The 21,683-nt window shown below is 45.0% G+C and overlaps 3 protein-coding genes across 3 annotated transcripts; 1 reads left to right on the top strand and 2 right to left on the bottom strand.

Annotated features, from left to right (window-relative positions):
* Positions 1-1,264: 1,264 nt before the first annotated feature.
* LOC112882786 (spindle and kinetochore-associated protein 1 homolog) lies at positions 1,265-3,975 on the bottom strand. The gene is made up of 9 exons (XM_025947931.1): positions 3,817-3,975; positions 3,616-3,740; positions 3,041-3,156; positions 2,865-2,958; positions 2,695-2,756; positions 2,492-2,597; positions 2,374-2,403; positions 2,179-2,292; positions 1,265-1,641 (listed from the first exon to the last, which is right to left on the bottom strand). Exons 1-9 carry the CDS (start codon positions 3,920-3,922, stop codon positions 1,564-1,566), a joined length of 831 nt encoding a protein of 276 aa, XP_025803716.1. The 5' UTR covers positions 3,923-3,975; the 3' UTR covers positions 1,265-1,563.
* A 1,759-nt stretch (positions 3,976-5,734) lies between these two features.
* Positions 5,735-14,492, top strand: LOC112879861 (E3 ubiquitin protein ligase RIN2-like). Its single transcript, XM_025944279.1, has 12 exons — positions 5,735-6,217; positions 7,724-7,801; positions 8,724-8,810; positions 8,881-9,002; positions 9,510-9,606; positions 10,060-10,165; positions 11,049-11,206; positions 11,285-11,422; positions 11,500-11,567; positions 12,319-12,528; positions 13,737-14,100; positions 14,177-14,492. Exons 1-12 carry the CDS (start codon positions 6,005-6,007, stop codon positions 14,234-14,236), a joined length of 1,701 nt encoding a protein of 566 aa, XP_025800064.1. The 5' UTR covers positions 5,735-6,004; the 3' UTR covers positions 14,237-14,492.
* A 1,243-nt stretch (positions 14,493-15,735) lies between these two features.
* LOC112879860 (disease resistance protein RPM1-like) lies at positions 15,736-19,724 on the bottom strand. Its single transcript, XM_025944278.1, has one exon. The coding sequence runs from the start codon at positions 18,599-18,601 to the stop codon at positions 15,881-15,883; it is 2,721 nt and encodes a 906-aa protein (XP_025800063.1). The 5' UTR covers positions 18,602-19,724; the 3' UTR covers positions 15,736-15,880.
* Between the last annotated feature and the right edge of the window lie 1,959 nt (positions 19,725-21,683).

Below are 21,683 nucleotides of genomic sequence, written 5' to 3'. Positions count from 1 at the left end.
GTAGAGAATTCTGCAAATGAAAGATATAGAGAAGGATATAGAAAACGACGGTTGGAGATAGCCTGAAGAACAACTACCTTCAGTGCGTTCCTGGCATCACAGTCACAGACAGTTTCTCAGTGAAAACTAAGCATCAGGGTTACCAGATACATCTGCTTTGATCTGTTCAGAAAGATCTATCCAGGAGGAGAATATGTGAAAGACAAAGCTCGTTCACTAATCTTGGCAATTTGTGATCAGTTTTGGACCACCATTTTCCTCCCTGTAATTTTGATTTTCGCAAATCTCAGCTCCCCTATCTGCTAGCCACACTACGCTATACGCTGACAAGTCTAATCTGCATCCACGCTTTCATTTGCTTCACTTAGGAAAATAGGTTGGCTCTGCACAACACGATTCACTTCTAGGCTCACAACCTGTGACCGTCTTGCTCTAACTGAGCCAAAACTTGTCTACTACCCAACTACGGGTTGTACTCTGACCCCCATGAACAATGTGTGTGGACGCACCGGCCCCCTCTTCTCTTCTGTGTTGTCACTTCTCTCACTAGAACACAGGACATCACAGCTGGTTAATCCATCATTCACTTCATTATTTTTGGATCGTGGATGGCACCATTAAAAAGCCCACACAAATAAGCATTTTGAGAGTTTAGGAACGGATGACACTGAGAAAGTCCAAGATGGTGCATACATATTTATTCTTCATTTGATCTTTTCAAACCCGATTGATTGCTGCAGTGAATTTGATTCAAATTTGGTTTATTGAGCTCAAACTTGTGCCAAACGATTAAAGTATTTGGATGAGATGGATTTGGATCAAAATACAGGAAGCTGCATATATGGAAAAGAACAAACAAAAAATCCAAAAGAGAAAACATGACTTGCTCGTTGCTCCAGCTTGTCTCTCAATTTTCACTCTCTCGCTCCAAATGCAAAGCTAAAGTTTGCTGGTCAGAAGTTTAGCTTCAAAGCCAAATAACAGCTGAAGAAAGTGGACTGGTCTGCCAAATGAGCACATGAAAAATCAACAACAAAAGGGGCATTTCCTCTCGCTTTACTTCTTTTCTAGCAGCCATGCAACGAGTTTCTGCTGCCTCTATAAACCTTTGACAGTACTGGATTCTCACTTCCAAGCAAAGATGTCAGGAACTGATAAGTTGCCCAGGAAAAACCTTGGTACACAATCAATGAAACATCACATGAATCCAGGTATCTCTGCACATGTGTACTCTCCTAACCAGCTGCTCCAAAAAGAGGGAAAATGAAAGCCAAAATTAGAGCTTGCTCTTGCAAACTCTTCATTCCGGTAATTTGAGTTTCTACTGCACAGATAAGCTTGCGACTGAAGCATATAGATGCCATGGGAGTTTTGGACCAATGCAAGCACAATACAAACGAAAGCATGCAGCCAAACAGATATTGATGAAAGCACAGCAATCTCTGAATCATCCAGGAAGCACATGCAAAATGCTTTTTGCGTCTTTGCGATATCAAAGCAAGGAGGCTACTGGATATTGACATATTGCAGAATGTGCACCAATTCTAATCGAATGAGATTCCTTCAGGCCTGCTTTGAGAGTATAAAGACCCGATGATGCCCAATCCGGGTTTCATGGATGCGTCCAAGATGGCGAAGGACCTGGAGGACAGTAGCAGATGAATGTAACAGAGTGACTTACATTGCTAGTAAAATGAGCAGGTCACAACCAGGAAATATGATTGCAACACATATTAAATATATTTATATCTCTTTAGCTACCGAACTTAAACAACAATATTGCAAGATCAACGCTCTTTCAAGTGCACCTTGTGGACTACTGTTCTGAAGGGTACTGGACTGTAATGCAGGGTTCACATGGTTTATAGCATGAGGTTACATGAAAAGTGTTTGTGTATTTGTTCATCTAATGCTCAATGCAAAAGTATATTATCTTGTGTATCTTATCTTGTTCAGTGACGGTTCAAGTTTGACAGTCCATATATAGATTATTTGGTTATATATTCAAAATGATGCAAAATTTCACAAAGAACAGCTTGCATGAAGGCCAAACATTCCATCATTAGTCATCTTCAGTGATGTAAAATGGTAAAAGAATATATCTGATAAAAGAATATATCATTTGGCAAAATGCTCTACATATTGTTACAGTAAGTGGCTAAAGTTGTATACACTCACTGTAAGAATAGCTTTCCCTGTGTTGTCAAGTTTTAGACCAGGTCCTTTTATGTCGACTTCCAGGAAGAAAGGCTTCCCCTTTACTGCCTCAGTCGCTGCAATGTCCCTTAGTTCCTGAATACAATATCCAAATGGATGAATTTTCGAACAAAATGAGGAAATGAATTGGGTTGATGGCATCTAGATTGGGCTTACCAAAGCTTTATCCCACATGTCATCTGACAACTGCAAGAACACTGACAGCATAGTCAACATCTAGTCATACAATAAAAACAGATGTCACTGCCAAAAGGTGGAATGAAACTAAACAAACCTTTTTCTTAGGGCATGTAACAAGATGAGCATTGGCATCTGCATATGAAGCCACTTCATTAATTGCGATATTAACCTTTTCCAAAGTCAGTCTTCCCCTCATGTACCTGCAATAACAACGGAATACATATTTCATATCCAGTCATAATAACAGATGGCTGAATTTGATCCGAAAAAGGAAAAGGTTGCAGATTGAGAACTAACGATGACAACGAATCAAGCTCCTCTGTTGAGATGTACCAGCGAGGTGCAGGTGCTCTTCCTTTCTTCTCAGCAATCAAAGAAAGCATAAGTTCAGGCAAAAATCAGAACTTTCATGAAGAAGAAAAGAACTAGAATCCCTGAATAGCGCACAAAGATTTAAGTAGCTTTACCTTGGGAGCAGCAACTGGCTCCTCCTTAATCTTCAACTCACATTCGTTATATTCACGAACAGATGAGCTGTAATTGAAGCAATCAGGCAGCATCCTGAAACACAAACAGCATGTTGTTACGGGCTTACGGCCAAATGAAGGCAGAAACAGAAGATACAACCTTATTCAGCAGATACCTTGATGAGCTCTGTTCCAGATGAGTAGCAAAGACACCCTCGTGCATCCCAGAAGGTACGTTGGCAAGCATGTGCTGCAGCTTCTCTTGTTGCTTCAAGGACCGCTCGATTAGCTTCTGCATATGGATTCAATGAAGTCAGTACTGAGAAAACAACCATCTATTGCTAACGGACTGAACGAATTTGGTTTTAGGAGGTTAGGAGCAAGCACAAAATAGATAGAAGAGGTAGGGAATATCTCCATTTTCCCCAATATAGGCCAATTCCTGCAACAATTTCTCCAAGCACAAAAATTGCTACTAATCAAGATCCCGTTTCCCCATTTACAGACACGAACCTGAGCTTTGAACCTATCATCCAACCAGATACAGTAGAAGGCTAAGAAATCCCCAATCTAGAGTCTAAACTCAGGGCGACCACTTCTACAGTTCTACACAATTTGAAAATGGCATATTTATCGCACCCGTTCTGGCTTCTGTTAAAGCAACCGGCGGATCAGCATCCGGAGGCACATGAAGACTCAAAGAAGCTCCATCCCCGGCATTTCCGCGGTGAATCGAGCGAAGAAGCCGTACCTTTGCCTTAGGGATGGCGTCAAGCTCCTCCTGGAGGCGGCGGCGGATGTCCTGCACCCGCGACTCCATCGCCGTCACCGACGCGTTCACGGAGGCCAGGTCCGGCAGCGCCGTCGCCGGGAACACTGCGAACGGGGGTGGGGTCAGTACTCCGTACCCACCAGGGTTTAGGGAGCGGGGATTCGGGGAGGAGTAGCGTACTGCTGCGGGCGAGGACGAGGTCCTGAAGCTCCACGACGCGGGACTTGAAGGCGGCCGCCACTGCGTCCAGTGGCGAGGCAGCGGGGCTCCCGTCGCCGGCGTCCATGGGAGAGATGGGTGGCGGCGAGGGCGGCGCGGCGGGCGGTGGGGAGGAGCGGTTTGGGGGGTTTGGGCGGGAAATGAAGTTGAGGTCCGATGCTGCTGGAATACGGCGCCGACGGGCGACGGACTAAGGCAAGGGATGATTTACATTTTAGCCCCTGGTTTGGATCCTCATATCGCGACGGACAGTCTTTTTAGGTGATTATCTGAGGAAAGGAAATAAAACGAATAAGAAAGCCCAAAATACTATGGAAATCAAAGTTGCAATGCTTACCATGATAATTTGGAAAATCCATTCTTTGAGATGGTAAAGTGGTGAAGCCACATATTTGAACTGGTAAATTAGCAAAGGCTTCACTTTGTCACCAACACGTCACGTCTCAATTTTACGAGTTAGCACTAGGAGTGGTAACGGATCATGACTCTAGTGCTAACTCGTGGTTTGGTGTGTGAGAAGTCTTCTTTTATACCCATACACGTTTTTCCTGTCAAAAAGTCAATTTTAGTTAGTACAGTACCCTAATATACCATTGTATGAACAATAACTATCCGCAATTCTAAATAAATCACGAAGTACAAGCATGATGTCAAAGTGCGCCGGGAGAGTGATCGTGACTCGTGAGATCTCGCATACGAAATGTTCCTTTCAGCAGCAGTCGGTACATCCCTAGATTTAAGGCCTAGCTCTTAATTTGTGCTTTATTTACACCTGCTGATGATCATTGTACTGGTTTAGGCTGTCTCCAGCGATATCCTCCAAATCCCATCCTCTACATCCTTCATTTACAGAATTCTCTACAAGATTCTCTGCTCTATATCTCATTTCTCTCCAACAACGTTCTCTAAATCTCGTTCTCTATACATTAAACCCTATATTAGAAACGTATTTTGTTCCAAATTTTTGTACGTACGTATTTATCATACCTCAAACGCTATGGACATATTTTATTTTTATTTAATTCAGTGTTTGAAACGTAAAGAAAAAATAGAGAAGAGGAGAGAGAATCTCTATATATAGAGGAAACTTGTAGCGTTCTCTATTTTAGAGTACCATTTAGAGAACGCTGCTGGAGCAATAGAGAACGGAATCTTTCCTCTAAATATAGAGTCAGGACGCTTTAGGGGGAGTTAATCTAGCCGTGCACCCACAGCAAGCACGATGTCAAAGTGTGTCAGGGTAAGTACATGCACATCAAATGTTCCTTTCGGCGACCATTTCTTCTTCCCAAATCAAACACGCACAAGCTTTATCCATTCTTAGAAAAAGCGCCCCCCCAACAAACGAGGGACCGGAACAAAAGTCCCCCCTGCGTCGGCGCTCGGCGGCCGGACCGGGTCACGGCTCGCGACAGCGCCGCCGAACCCACCGCGCCACGGCCACGGCCCCTGCCACGCCTGCCTGCCTCATCCGCACGGGCTCACCTACCCAACCCGCCTTTTCCGGTACCCGCTGACGCGCGGGGCCCGCCCGACGAGACCCGCCACCGCGCGCAGGCGCGTCGTCACGCGCGCGCCGTACCGGCAACGCCTTCCAGAAGCAGCGGATTTGCGGAAACCACCTTTGCCTGCGCAAGTTTCGCGCCGTACGCCCATACTGCTTCGCGGAGCGCGAGCACGAACGCAATTACGCGTGTCTGGAAGGATCGTCTCGCGAAAGGTCCGGACTCAAACCCCGTCAAATAAATACTGCTAACCCTGGATTAAATCTAGTCTACGTATCTCTATCCGGTAATTAATCTGATCCGGAGAAAAAAAAACCTAAATAAAATAAAAATATCCCCCTCGCTGCCGCAATAATTTTGTCCCCCTCCGCCTGCCCCGGTCCGTCCTGCTCCGCCTCGCGTCCCGTCACGGCCCCCTCTCCTCGCCATCGCTCCTCGGCCTCGCGGCATCGCCTCCTCCCCTCCCTTCCCCTTTCTCCCCACGCGAATAAAGGCGCCGGAGGCAACGCGCGCACCAAGCAAAGTCTCCCCCGCGCGCGGGATCGGGAGGGAGGGCCGCGGCGGAGAAGCTGCGCGCTAGGGCAGGTTAGGCTAGGGGGTTCCCAGCCGTCTCGTTCCCGCGGCGGGCGACCGATGCGCGGCGCATGGCGGCGGTGAACTGCCTCTACGTTGCGGCCGCCTCCACGGCGGCCAGTGCCGCCGCGCTGCAGTGGTGGGCGTCCTCGCTCCTCGACGGCGAGGCCGGGGCGGGCGGGGACGGGGACTGGCTCGGGGCCGTGCTGCGGTCGCGGGTCACCATCGCACTCCTCGCGAATCTGGCAGCGAACGCGTTCCTTGTCATCATTCTCGCGCTCAAGGTGACCTCGGCTCCGCTGTTCCTCCTCCATTTGGGGTAGTTTCGTGGGGTTGCCCGATTTGATGCCTTCCCGGGTTCGAATGAAGGAGATTGGATTGTTATGGTGTAGGTGACTGATCGAGCTCATTGAGCTGGGTTACATGTTCCGGGGGCCTAATCGCATTAGTTACCTGCGTGCTATTTAATACTGCTGTAGTGGCTATTATGTTATTGTTTTAACGTGTCAAATTTGATTAGAAAAGCCTCTGTTGGTTGTCTAGTGGTCATCGTACCATTTGTTTAACTTGCCTAATGAGAGAGTTGGGAGTGGCCCACTGAGTGGAGGTGTTTTGAATGAACATTGTGCTGGTTGAATTGGTGTACTCTTTCCTGTTTCAAGGGAATGTTCGAACTAGCTAAATGCATGTGCTATTGGGAATTAAAGTTAAGTAATCATAAAGGGGGAAGTTTCTAGAATGTAATTTTGATGGTATAGTTGAATGACAGATGCTTGTCATTGTAATGGGATGCTTATCGTCCATTCACTGGATGGGACTCCCTCTTGCAGTTGGATAGCTTCATGTTTTGTTTTTTATTGCTGGGGCGATAGCCATACCATTATGGTAGTTGGGAGGGTGCTAGTTGTTAGTCATGTGGCAATGCTGATTAGTAAAGAAATATTAGGGCAATGGGAGCACTTCAGTATCCAAATTTTGACCATAGTGAGTGCAATGTCAGGAAGGATGGATAACATGACCAAGAACTAAGTTAGATAACATGAGCAAGAACTAAGTTAGATCTTTGAACTGTGATCCATCAAGATCAATTTGTGCCAGATATTTGAGTTTAATGTAAGAATTCCATGAATGATCCCTAAGCATCATCTTTGATAGATGACTGTTTAGAAGCAGAAACTTGTAGGGCTTATAATTCGCGCACTGGAAGCTTTCTTGTAATCTCAATGGCTTGACCCTTTCAAACTCTGTGACTTGAGTACCAGTTGGGTCAATTTTTGTGATTTGCATTGTACAATATGAAGGTATCTCAGAAGGGACCATTTTGAATCCTATTCTAGTTCAATTCAAGCATTTGCTATGTCCAGAAGCATTTGTGCCACATATGCTGCATGGTGTACAACAGAAGTAATTATCTATTCTCATTTTGCAAAGGAGGTTAAACTGCTGGCTCACCGTACTGGAGAACTGAGTTTAGAGTCTTATGCGAAGGGTCAAGTCAGTCACTGTTTCATGAAAGCGGTAGTCAGTAGGGAGCTAAAAACAAAAACTGGAGTATCAGTTATTGGATCCAGCACAACAACCTTTAGGCTTTTCACGATTTAAGTTTATTCATACAAAGTGGACTTCAGCATGAGAGCTGAACATTTGAAATCTTCTTGTTATTTTGCTAGTGCACAAGCCCCTATATAGATTTTCTTTGGATGCTGCACCTCAGCTATATGTCAAGCATATTTCTGCCTTTCATTATTTATGATGCAGCAGCGTTAATGTTGTTTCTTTTTTCCATGCAGACTCTATTTTTTGTTCAGCTAACTTCTCTAGAGACAAGAAAAGTATTGGAGCACATCATTAACTATGTAATATACAAGGTACTTTCTCTCCTGTATTTTTTTCTGCCCTTCTTCTGTGCGTCGTAATAGAACTATTGCACTGGACTAGTTGAATGATTTTTGTTGCTTCCAACAATCTGCCTGCTAGTAAAAATTTTTGAGCCTTGTATTCTTTTATTTGTATAGAAGTACAACATTGCTTCATATACTATATGTAGTCACTTTCTTCAACCATGTATGTTTGATAAGATGGCACTTCCATCTAATACCCTAGTGAGTATGAGACTCAAACAGCATGATAGTGCACTACTAATAAAATGTAACATTACTTTTGTTTATGACTTTCAACCAAAAAAAATGTGGCAGTACAGTTGTACATATCTGTATATCTGTAGTATAACATAATTTTTCTAATATACAGTTTACTAAAATATTATTTGCCTAATCGGCCAGTCACCATTGTGCATGTTTTTAGTATTCTTTTTATATCAAAGTGCCTTTGGAAGTACCGGTTACAATTTAATTATAATTTTACACTTCTAACACTGCAAATGTTATTTTTATAATCATGTCAGCATGTGCTGCATTAGTACTGTTGTTCATAGTTCATGTTGTCAACCAATGAGTTTCAACAAAAGAACAAAAACGAGTTTCTATGATGATTAAAAGGGTTGCTACGTTTGTTCTTGACTGCTAAATTTGCTCCTAAGTCTTAACAGTAAATGAGGTCCGTAACCAATCCTAAGTCTTAACAGCTGTTCTTGACATGCAGCACCAAATATTTTATACTCTGCAACTCCTAACGTTAAGCTGCAGTGGGTTCTCCTTTGGATATTTTTTGTTTCCTTTGCTGTCATCCTCTTTCTTTGATGTGTAAATTATTTATTTATGTTCTTGTCCGTAATTTAACTAAATGCCAAGGATGCCTTCTGTGACACAATTAATTAATGTTCTGTTACAGGGAACTTTTCTCCCACTGGTTGTGCCTCCTAGTTCTCAACAAATTATCCTTTGGTCAACTTGGTTGGTCATTCTTTGTTCACTGAAGGTACAGTTTGCAACTTGTGCTTGCTGAGGTTCTACCGATCACATTTAACTGAAATGCATGTTACATCCAGATGTTTCAATTATTGGCCAGAGAACGTCTTGAACAGCTCAATGCGTCTCCCTCAGCGACTCCATCAAAATATTTTCGTGTGTACTCTGCATTGCTTTTGGTTTTATCAGCTGATCTACTATGGTAATATTCCCTGGTTATTTTGTATTCATCCATTTATTTATAACCTGCATATAGTACGGTGGGTACTTTAAAAGATATGCACAAGGTAATCCTTGAGTATTGGATTTCATCAAGCATACAAGATCATTCACTATTTAGATTCATGACATTTTATCTATTCTCACACCCTTTCATATTTCGTAACCAGCAATATCATCTATTAATGGAGAGCTCTAGGGACCTTGTTTTGTAACAAACTCGTTTTCTTCTTAATGCAATGACACGCAGTTCTCCTGCATGTTTGATAAAAAAAATGTATTAGTGGAGAGTCCTTTTACTGCCTATGCTTTATTGTTTTATTTCTTGTATATTGTAGTTATCCACTGGACAATTTACCACGTCAAACTGTTGATGCTGTCTCTATACATTGTAGTATTTAGTATTTTTACAAGCTTTAGGCGTGTTTGTTTGAGTAAATTCTTTCTGTTCAATGGACTGACCCGTGCTTTATTTATCTATCTTATCCAGGATGAAGTTCTGTGTTGGGTTCTGCAGCTCCTGTAATTCCAAGTTATTTTGGCTCCTGTTCTTTGAGCCACTTAGTATTGCCTTCGATACACTGCAGGTAATTCAATCAGGGTTGTTGGAAAATTCACTCTTGAGTCTCCTTTCCTGTGACCATTTAGCCTTGAAGCTTGAGATTGATTAATACTAGCTAGGTACCCATCTGTAACATCTTGTTGGTACGGACCTCAAATAAACAATTATTACAATCTAAAACATCTCTGCACCTTTTTATCACTGCAATTATTATCTTTAAATAAAGAAACATGTAAAACATTCAGCAGATCTCCAAGCCACAGAGATTCATATCATCAGCCCACATCCTGCACATAAAGACACACATATAGCAAATTAATGCATATCAAATCGCTGAAGATGGATCTGGGCAAACCTACCATGACCTACTCAATTTTTTAAGTAGTAAAGATAAACTATGAATTTAAAAATGCATATTGCATACAGTTAGTACTTCTGAATCTCCTCATGCCTTATCACATGCAATTTTTGTTGGCAGTCTATCATGGTGCATGGGTTCCAGTTTTTTGACATCTCGCAGCGACATCTAATGGAAAGTGGCACAGACTTTCTTGATTTCCAAAAATCTTATAAGCAAGCAGCAGGTGATAAGACGCTATATCCTCTTCCGTGATTAGCTGATGATTAAATTACTACAGTTAGTTAACAAATGCGGTGCACAGATTATTTGATGTGCAAATCTTGTGGTTGATTGCTTCTTAACTGTAGTAGAGGAATATTGGTACGACCACTAAATAAAGGTCACATCCTGGAATGCATGCAGGTTTTAAACTTTAACTTGCAATATCTTTCTGAAGTATAGGTTGCCTTTGAAAATATGGGCGCATTTGTCTGAAAGATAATTTCATATTACTATATTGTTTTACTTGATATTACATATAAATGCAATGCAAATTGTTACTCGAAGTTGGTTTCTGGAGGCTGTGTCAGTAGCCAACATGGCACCTTCATGATTGGATGAAGTTAAAATAAAACAGTTGTTTACTGGTTTGTTGGTTCGATCTATTTGTAAACTGCTTCGCAAACAGGTGCCTGGCTGAGATGGTTAGGTGGCCTCAGTAGCACTCCTCAGGTCCTAGGTTCGACTCCCTGTGGGAGCGAATTTCAGGCTGAGGTTAAAAAAATCCCCTCGCCTGCCTACACGCCAAAGCACATGGAAAATAGCAACGGCCCGTGGATTGGCCCGCTCTCGCACGGGTTACGGCCCGGGTGACGGTGCCCTGTGTAAGGGTGGGGCAGGGGTTCGGGGGTTTTCTCGGCCTGCGTGAGAAGGTCTTCTACCTTAATCCACAATGCCTTCAGGGAGGTCTTACCCAGGCGGGTCGAGTTTTTTTTTAAAAAAACTGTGCTTCATTATCTTTTGGAAGATGTCAGCTCAAGTTGAGTATGACTACAGTTCAAATGCTGTGCATCACTTGTTGATTTCTTACTGCTTCACCAGAACCTGATCATTTTTCATCACTGCAGGATCTTTTTCTGAATGGAGGGGAAAGCTTACCAGGAATTTTGGTTTTGCAATTGACTTGATAAGTTTGTTGATGTCACTTGGTCATTACTCAATGATCTTTTGGCTTCGTGGTATGGCATTTCATCTGGTTGATGCAGTTCTCTTACTGAACTTGCGTGTAAGTGACACTGCACTTGTCAAAAATAGCATAGTGTTTGATATGATGGGCTGATACCATTCATTTAAAACTTTCCAGGCTCTTATTGTTTCATTTTTGAAGAGGATTAAGACTTATATCAAGTTACGGAAGGCTCTTAGTTCACTCGATGGAGCACTTCCAGATGCTACATATGATGAAATTTGCGAATATGATGATGAGTGTGCCATCTGCAGGGTAATTGCCTAGATCTATAGAATCACATGGGGCTTCATTGCCTGTGTATCTGAAATTTTTTCTTGTTCCTGCAATAGGGACCAATGGCTCGAGCTAAAAAGTTGTCCTGCAATCATCTGTTTCATCTAGCTTGTTTGCGATCATGGTATGCCCTTATTGACCTTTTGATATGGTGCAATTGCCACTTAATAGTTTGCAGTGAAATCATAGGTTGTATTCCTTTAAGGGAAACCTTTCGACTCATTTTTCTGCAAGCTCATGATGTTCCTGTTTGCATGAGGAGGTGCCACTTGTATTAGTATATTACTGTAACTGGTTAGCTGATGTTATGATTAAAATTGGCTTGCAAGACTGATGCTCCTGATTTGCCTATGAGTTTTCATGCTTTAATGAGATATGTGAAGAAAGAAAAAACTTCTATGGTATGTTTGGGTAGGGACTTAATATCCAAAATTGGCCATTTCTAGTGTCCATGGTGTAGCTTAGTGTGCTACCAAAATTTTGGGCCTAATGTTTACCTATGAATTTTTTTCAGTCCACTTACAATTCTTGCCTATTTAATGAGTAAACTAGAGGTGTTAATTTTTATTGCGAAAACATTGGTGGATCGATCTGACCACCCTTTGACAAGAGTGGTTTTAGCATAATGCATATGAGCCCTTATATTTCAGAGCAGGGATTACTTCATCGAAGTAAATTTGACTTTGCATGTATATGAACTAGGGGGAAAGTGAATTAGTAGATCGAGGTTAGAAAGGTGTAGCGTTGGAAAATTTTCGCTCTAAAGAAAAGGACATTGGCTGAAGAATTCTATGTCATGGCATCTAATGTATGTAGTATCTATATGTAAAGAATCCTGCTTTTGATTTTTTCCTGAAATCACATGTTATGCGTAGGTTGGATCAAGGACTAATGGAAGGTTACTCCTGCCCAACTTGTCGGAGACCCCTCTCTGTGTCGTCTGAAGGGCATACTAGGCCCACAACTGCTGAGGTAGCGAATGTTCAGCGAATTGCGGAACAGCTTACAATGGGGTTGAATCAGCATAGAGTTCCTGGTAATGAACATCCTGTTGAACAGCAGAACCCTTCAGATGCTGTCTGGAGGTAGGTATCAGTACTTGGATTGTTCAGTTGTTTCATGTTATGTGTTCACTTTATTCACCACAATATATTAAAGGTGTGAATGGCACTATTTACCTTAGCCATTAGCAGCTAGTTCATCAGAGCATACCGGAATATGCAATTTACTACCCTTGAGAAATGTATTATAAAGATTAGAACATATGTGTGATGTGATCTTTTTTTTTCCCAACCAACATCAGTTCTAGAGAAGATTGCCTTGGCAGACACGTAGCTGCATGAGCATTTGGGTCAATGCTAGTTGATGGATTTTGTAATTTCCTGCACCTATTTGGGTCTGATGGCTTAGTATCTTAATTCCAATTGTTTAGAGAGAATTCCTCACTTGCCCAATTGGTTCTGGTGGCTTGCATGTTATTTTACACTTGATGGCCTTAGTGCAGGATGGTAAATACCATGGGCAATGGGATGGAGGACCACATCATTGCACTTAAGGGAGACTCTAATACATTGGAACTTTGTGTTAAAAATTACAATGTATCGAAATGAATAGAAGGGAAACATAATGAATGGCAGTGTGCTGGTTCTATACAGTTACCATGCTACTTAAAATACCCCACAGTAAATGTCTGTTTAGTTACAGGCCATAATAGAGCGGTTGTTGCATGAATAGGTGATGCGACCAAGAAGTATCAGTGTATCACCCTAAAGCCTGCTTTATGTTTCCATTTGGTCACCAACTTTTTATAACCATTTCCTGCAAGCTGTGAATTTCAAAATTTTAGTTAAAAATGTAACTGGATGGCTTATTTCCAATTCTTAGCAAAAAATGGTTGGGAATTCGAACCAGGCTGGTAATAGTCTTTTGTGGCAAAGCATGTGTACCCTAGCTGAAATAACTTTCTTTTCTTTCAGTTCAGTGTCAATATAAGATTATGAGGAAATCACATGATTTGGTCAACCTGTAGCTGATCTTGATATTTGTCTTTTGCTTGCTTTCACTCCATCTTTGACCAAACAACATGAAGCAAGGATCCAAGGGCCAGCATTAGGCGTATCATGTTATATTTTTGGATTAGAATGTTGCTGATGTAGTGAATGAACTTGAGCAACATGCCCAAACAGCAATTGATCAAATACCTAGTTAGCATGCTCACTAAAAAATAATGGTTAGTTTTGCGTCAGTTATGTTAATCTTTGGCTCCTTGTATGTTCCTTTCTTGGTGATGCAGAGGTGCAGGTCTCGATGCTAGCTGGGTTCCACCATGGTCAAGCCCTGTGATGGACAATCCCAGCTCCTCTAGTGCAGTGAGGTCAGTAGGTCTAACCGGAGTTCAGATGATGATGAGGCAGTTGGCTTCTGTGACCGACAATTACGGTCATGCTGATGGCACCTGGAACCTATGGCCTGAGACAATGGCAGGGTCCTCTCTTGTTCCATCCACTTCCTCGGTACCTGATAATGCAGCTGCCGCTGGATTGCGGCTCCGAGGCGCTGCAGGCACTACTCGCAATGGAAGTCTTTCGGAGGTACTCACCATGGTAGATAGAGTACGGGAAGTTTTACCTCATATCCCTGACGAGCTAATTATAGAGGTACATGTCTTATCTCCCTCACTTCTGGTCGCTGATATTCTTGTCAATTCGCATGCACTGATACTTCTCACTGTAGGATTTGATGAGGACAAACAACATAAACGCTACTGTGAATAATCTTCTGCTGATGCAATAGTAGAGACATCGGCAATACTACATATAAGTATGATGTTTACTGGCTATAAAAGCTTACAAGAAAAGTCTGTATAGTTAAAGGCGAGCATGGGTGTAATAACACTCTTTGGTTCTGTAATAAAGGCCCCTTTTCCCCTTTATTTTTTGTTACCAGTGGTTTGTATAGCAACCATAGTTGTATAATATCATGCTCGATATGCTGTAGGTTAGTGTATGTAGAAAGATGTTACCATCGTAATAAAATTTGTTTTGGGATATACAGCATGTGTTCCAAAAGCAGTGGTAAATGGTCACGCTCGGCCATGCCCTGTTTCTTCCAGCATTTTATTTGGGCATGCAGAGTTTAACCTGCAGGCTGCAGCTATATGACGAGCCTTTGGCGGAACCGCAGAAGAGAAACTAATGGGTTTGTCGCTGCAAAGTTGGCAGTTCTGCAGCTCTGGGCTGCTGGTACTTGAATTGCATAGAGTCGGGCTTAATGCCTGCATTGAACAAGATTAATGTTGCTGTATGAAGATTGAATAGGTCGGCGTACTGTTTATTGCTATGTGGATGCATGTTTGTCCCTGTTGATCATGCATCTCCCAGATCGAAAAGGGACGCCATACAATTCAGTTAAAACATTTCCAAGTGTATGGTGAATTGGTGATGTGCCTGTTGTGGTGTTGTCACAGCACCAAACCTGCGGCAGTTACTCTTTCCAAGTTAGGCGTAGATCTTATAATCGTCTCGTAGGTGGTGTTGTGTTCTCTTTCCCTATTGCAACACCATTCATTGATCGATCGATCCCGATTCACTACACGGAACACGCATGATGCGAGGAATAATGGAGGGGGGAGATGGAGGGCATCGATCACCATGGCTGCTGCGTGCTTGCTTTCGTTGGAGTTTGAATACAGCTGAACAATCATGGGGGCAGTGCATCGTGGTACTTCCTTCGTTTTAAATTATTAGTCATTTTGACTTTTCTAGTTTCGTAGTTTTGCTATGCATAGCAAAAACTACGAACCTAGAAAATTTAAAATGATTAATAATTTAGGACGGAGGGAGTACTTTCTGCTGCCTTTCTACTGCCTTCCTCTGTAAGGTACAATTGTTTCACGAGTTAAGATTCATTTTCAATCCATTTGTAGGCCATGCTGTTTCTATTCAGTAAACTGATGCAAACTGCCCTGTGCATTATTTGAACTATTGCCATTATCCAGCTAACGTGTAATATCCCTATCTGAGTTCATTAAACACATCGATGATTTGTATTGTTACCCAGCGATCTGTGAAGAATGATTCATACTATTTATGCATAGAAATGCCAATATGTGGTGTAGACTTGTTCTTCCGTACCAACGCGCGGTATACCAGCTAGTATACAGTTTGTCTGTGTTGATGAAATATTTCAGCTGTCTGGAAGTGGAAGAGCTTTGTGCTTTGGTCAGTCCCTAGTTCTGCTAGTTACTTCAGACAAGGTAATAACCGAAAAGAACAACTGGATGTCACATGATAAATCTACAATTAATGTCCATTCTTGCCATTTAGGAATTTTTGAATCCATAAAGTTCAACTTTTGGGTACAAATTGGCAAATTGCTCCAGCACCGAGAAACTCAGAGCAGCTGTGACAAAGAACATAAACAACCACCTCGTCATTTTCAATTGTTTCTTCCAACCCATCTCAAATATCTAGAAAGCCAAGGTGCCCTAAGAAACTCCGAACTGGCAGGCTTGTAATAACCAGCATCACCATTCTGTTCCTTCAGCTTATCTACAAACAAAGTTGTCATTCCAAAAGTTTCAAATTTTTGGAGAAGGACGAGGTTCTCCATGCCATGAGGTATTTCAGTTAGCTCTGGGCACAGGGCAAGCACTAGATCATGCAGGTTTACAAGGCATCCTTGAAGAAAGACCACGAGGTCAAGGTTAGGCAAGTCCTGCAAGGTGAGTTTCTGAAGGGTAGGAAAACTACCTCTGGCAAAAGTCATATTCCTCCCGTGATATGCAGCTATGAGACTAAGATTTACCAGCCTAGGGAGTGCCGCCAAGAGCAAAAGTGAATCTTCTGCAATTTCGCAGCCAGATAACCGTAGTTGTGTGAGGCTAGTGAGGGAGAAGGTCCATGATGGCAGCTTCCCTCCTGCTAACCTGCCTGCCAGAGCAAGTTTTTGCAGCTTCAGTGGGGGTGGAGTTACTGTTTCCAGGTCTAGTACTGCGTCAGGTTCCATTTCCAAACCCAAGCGCAGCAGGCATCTCATCCTGGAAATTGACGATGGCAAATCAGCGGTAAGGCTAGGATCCAATCCAGACAGGTCCAGGCTCCTCATCTTCTCCAAACTTGCTAAAGATTTAACCGTTTCTGTATCAGCCTGAACATATTTAAGTGTTTGCAGGCTGGTCAGGTTTTCTAGGCCTTCAGGAAGTTGAACGGCGGTGCCGGCAAATGCCTTCCAGAAGTCAGCGGCCTCGCGCGTGAAAAGCATCAGGTGGCGCAGGCTCTTCAGTTTGGTTGTGCTGCTTGGCAATCTTCGAACCATGGACAACTTGCAATCCAGTGTTTGCAGCTTCTGCAACTTCCCCAGATCTCTTGGGAGCTCCTCAACAAGAGTGGAGCGGATCCCAAGGTAGCGTAGGTTGTGAAGATTGGTTACTGAGTCGGGCAGCTTGTTCATCTCAATGAACCAGAGGTTCAGCACGGTAAGCAGCCTAAAACGAGACAGGAATGCAGCATCTAGTTCTGACCCAAATGCACAGAAGGAGCGAAGTAAGGCTACCTTCGGAACTGACCGACTGTCCACCGCTTCACATCTGTCAAGTGCAAGGTTTCGGATTCTGGTGCTGGAATCAACTGTCACCCTGCAATTTACAAACTGGAAGAATCCCTGCTCTTCCCTGGACCTTAGAGTAATCAGCTCCCTGATGAGATCATGAACGAGGCACCGTTTGGCACGGCCAAACTCGTTCCGGACGACAGCCTGCATCAAGCTGCGCTGCACTAGCTGGTCCAGGTAGTCATCAGCGACATCTTCCGCTGTACGATGATCTAACCTGTCGTCAACAAAGCCCTGCGCAACCCACATCCTGATCAGTATCTTCCTCTTGATCAGGAAGTCTTCAGGGTATATACTGCAGCTCAGGAAGCATGTCCTCAGGTGGTGCGGCAGGTCATCGATGCTCAGGTTCAGTATGCTGGCTGCCTCCCCTATCCCAAGATCGCTGCTGCTCCTGTCCCACACGAGGCTGTCCCGGACATTGCTCCAGGCGAACTCTGTCGTATCCTTGAGCGCGAGGATGTTTCCCACGGAGACGATCGCCAGCGGCAGGCCGCGGCATCGCTCCAGCACGCTGGCAGCAATCTCCTGCAGGTGGCTTGGGCAGGACCGGCCGGGGGCCTCCTTGAAGGCCACGTTGCAGAACAGCGTCCATGACTCGCGCCACGGCAGAGGCTCCAGCATCATGGTCCTCCCGTGGGCCGCGGCGTTGGCCACGTCTCTGCTGCGCGTGGTGATGACCACCCGGCTCCCGGTCCCGTCGTCGAGGAACGCGTGGCGGAGCTTGTCCAGAAGGTGGGCGTCCCAGACGTCGTCGAGCACGACAAGGTACCTCCTCCCTTTTAGATGGCGCCGCACGGCCTCCACGCGCGACCGGTAGTCCGCGTCGGCGTCGCCCCCGCCGTGGTGCAGCTCTTTGATGATCTTCCTGAGAAGATCGTCCACCGTGAAGCGCTGCGACACCGCCACCCACGCGTGGCAGTCGAAGTGGGGCGTTGCCACCTCCTTGAGCACGCGCGTGACGAGGGTGGTCTTGCCGACCCCGCCCATCCCCCACACGGAGACCAGGGTCCGCCGAGGCTCCGGGTCCTCGACCACCCACTCCCGCAGTTGCCTCTCGTGTGCGGCGAAGCCCACAATCTCCTCTTTCTCCACGAAGTGCGCGCTCTCCGCCAGCATCTGGCTGATGGCGCCGACGGCGGGCGCGGGGCCATCAGCGGCTGGGCGGATGCCATAGTGCTCCTTGGCGGCGGAGAGCTGGCGGAGCCTCTCCCGGGCCTTGCGCAGCTGCCGCAAGACGGCGAACCAGGCTCTGACATTGACCCAGCCCCAGGCACGGCCGTGGGCGGAGAGGTAGCAGCACTCGTCCGCCACGTCCTCGAGCTCGAAGGCGGCGTCACGGACCTGCTTGACCCACGCGGCGGCGAGGGCGTCGGCGCCGTGGTGGGAGTCGACGAACCGGAGGAAGGCGCGGAGGAGATCTAGGTCCCGCGCGGCGGCTGCGATTTCAGAGCGGACGCCGAAGAGGGGCGAGAGGCCGAGGGCGGCGCTGCGGGACAGTGCCACTGCGAGCTTAGCGGAGAGGGATATGGCTATGGCTTCCGCCATGTCGCCGGCCGGCGATTGTTGAGACGCGGAATCGGTGGTTGAGACGCAGACGCTCGCAGTGTTGGTTGAGATGTTAAGAGACCGAGAGATCTATGGCGCCGTTTGGAACGGAAGCAGAGAACAGTAGAATAGGAAAAACCGCAGGAAGGCCGCAGGAGGTTTCCAAAAACGGGGTGGTTGGAATCTTTCATAAAAGAATCTAGAGAAAGAGAAAATCCATCTCCATCAGGTGAATGTGACTGAAGAATGGCCCCCGCTTCTCTGATACTCGGTTCTTCGTTCCCTCCGCAGCTATAGATGGCCAGATGGACGGCACAGCCCAACACGGCACGACGAGGTACCGTCGGCAAACTGTGTCGTGCCGTGCCGCCGCCGCGGCCCAGTCACGGAACGAAGGGCACGCGGTCGTGCCGTGCCGGCATGATAGCACGGTCGGCCCGCCCGTGACGTGCCAGCCCGAGCCCGATGCCGGCGGTGGCGGCTGCAGCAGGAGCGGCGGCGGCGACTGCGACGGCGAGGCGCACAGAGGAGGAGGAGGCGGCGAAGGCGAAGGCGCGCGGGTAGGAGGAGGCGGCGACGACGGCCAGACGCGCGGGGAGGAGGCCGCCGGCGGGGGAAGGGAAGAGGCAGCGGGGGGAGAGCAGAAGGGAGAAACCGCGAGAGGGGAGATTGGCGATTGGGAAGGGGGAAAAGTTGTGGGAAGAGACAGAAGGGAGAGATCAAGAGAGAGGAATGGCGGATGGAGATGGGTTGGGCTGTTAAACGGGCCAGATCGTGCCGGATCAAAAATCGTGTTGTGTTTGGACCGACACTACATGCTGAGGTTGCGGCCCAGGCACGCCCCGACTCATCGTGCTGGGTTGGCACAACACTATAGCTATCAGGCTGGGCTGTGTTAGTGTCGTGTTTTTTTATGTCGGACCTCGTACCACCCATTAGGCCCGGCCCATTTGTCCATCTACGTCCGCAGCCAGTCCGCGCGGTTTCAACCTTTCATGACCAACCCGATGAGTGGCAGACAGATTGACGATCCCCAACAACCAGAGTGGCAGGCAGAGTGTATTCGTCCGCCGTCCACTGCTAGCGGCTCCTACCATCGTGCCTGCAGCTACAACATGCCGCCACCAAGCCGCCGTCCAAGACTCCCTCCAAACCTTGGCCTCTGGGATGGCAGAGCTGACGTTCGCCGGCCGCCATCACTCCTTGCGTAGTTGCGTTTCTAAATGCTCTGCAATCTTGGCCCCTGGAACCACTCACCTGCAACCTCGGCAGTTGGCACGCTTGGCTTGCATTAACCTTGGCCGCAGCTCCTGTAGTAGATGTACCGGCACCCAGTAGCGGAGCCAGAATTAAAATTTACCTATGGCGAATCTACTGCTACTAATTTGTTTAAAGAAACACGTACATGTGATAAGAGGTTACAATGCAATAAAATATAGATATTGTCATCAAATATGCGTAAATATATTACTGATAAGCTTGTGAGTCACAATTGTATGAAAATATTAAGCATTGTGGTAAATGATGATTGGATAAATATATTCTACAAGTACTAAGTGTGATATATGGCTGCCGCCACGGCTCGCCATACTGATGGCTTCGCCACTGCCGGCACCGGCGCGAGGAGCGACACGCACATCATGAGCGGGCGTGTAGTGACTCTCTCAAGTTTAGGTAATTCTCTTCTTCCTTGGGGTATATGTATATATATTGATATATATATTGATATATGTTAGCGGTCTTATAGATTATGTTATACAATTTTACACAAAATTTTTGATAACGTGGAACAGAAGGGGAGATGACAAAGAACAAAACTAGAATTAAGGACTATTTAATAATTTCCTCACCATTGTATGAGTTGTAGTTCCCATGCAGCTCATAATTTTTTATGCACAAATTAAAGGATTTAGCAATTTCTATACGACATATTAAAAGATAATTTATTGTAGAAATGATCTGTTAAATCATTTCAAAATTACGTAACAATGCATGGAACCAGACAATTAAGGACAAGTACAAAAGGCAACACAAATCAGTTTGAGGTACAAAATTATTCCCAAGATATTCTCTCCATCCTGAAATATAAAGTATTGAAGGATTCAAAATTAGTATCCAATATAAGGCATCCTAAGATATTTTGATAACTAATTATTCACAGCCAGCCATGAAATCAGCAAAATGACAACAAAATAAGGTATTAAATATGGATACATGTGCCTTTTGTCCTCTCCATTAATTTATCTTAGAATTGCTGGAATGGCTTATATTACAGGACGGAGGTAGTAAGTAACATCAATAGTAGCCCATTGCTTAAAATAGTAGCCATTGCTTAAAATATTCCTTTAATTCCCCCCTATATTACAAGAAACAAAATGCATTCTTATATAGACCTAACTAACTGGATCCGTACTGTCAGATCCGGGTCCACGGGACTGTACACATGGCATACATCTTACAGGATAAGGGGTGGGATATGGTCCACACTCTACACCAGTTGTAACTACTCGTAACATAGTAGAACTAGTCGGAACAAAAGGAAACTACCCGAAAAGTACTCGGGCAGTACTCCTAAGCTCGTATCCGTTTAGAATTTCCGTGTAACCCTATCCCCCAAAACTATATAAGGGCGAGCAGAGACACCCAAGATCATCCCGATCAACACCTAAGGCAGTACAAGCCACACACATAACGTAGGGTATTACGCTCTCGGCGGCCCGAACATGTCTAAACTTTGTCTAAACTTTATGTTCCTTGCACCTTCGAGTTCTGATCTCGGCGACACCCTATCTACAAACTTACCGTCTCAGCGGTATCTCTCGGAGGGCGTGGCGGTAAAACACCAAGAATACATTATCCTTATAAAAAGGGGTAACATCATGGACAACTGGTAGTGGATGGGTCTAAAATAATGTTCATAAGCAAAGTACGTAACTTGAGAACCATTGCTTTAAAATGCTCTTTTTTCTATATTACAGGAACAGAATGTATTCTTATGCCCAACGAATGGCATGACCATATATATGCTCCTTACAAGAAGAACGAATTGAACGATTACAAGAAGTGAACATGCATGGAATAA

Source organism: Panicum hallii, chromosome 2 (assembly GCF_002211085.1).
Source record: "Panicum hallii strain FIL2 chromosome 2, PHallii_v3.1, whole genome shotgun sequence".
Classification (NCBI taxonomy): domain Eukaryota; kingdom Viridiplantae; phylum Streptophyta; class Magnoliopsida; order Poales; family Poaceae; genus Panicum; species Panicum hallii.
The sequence above is the reverse complement of the archived record's forward strand: the minus strand, read 5'-3'. Positions and strand labels throughout refer to the sequence as shown.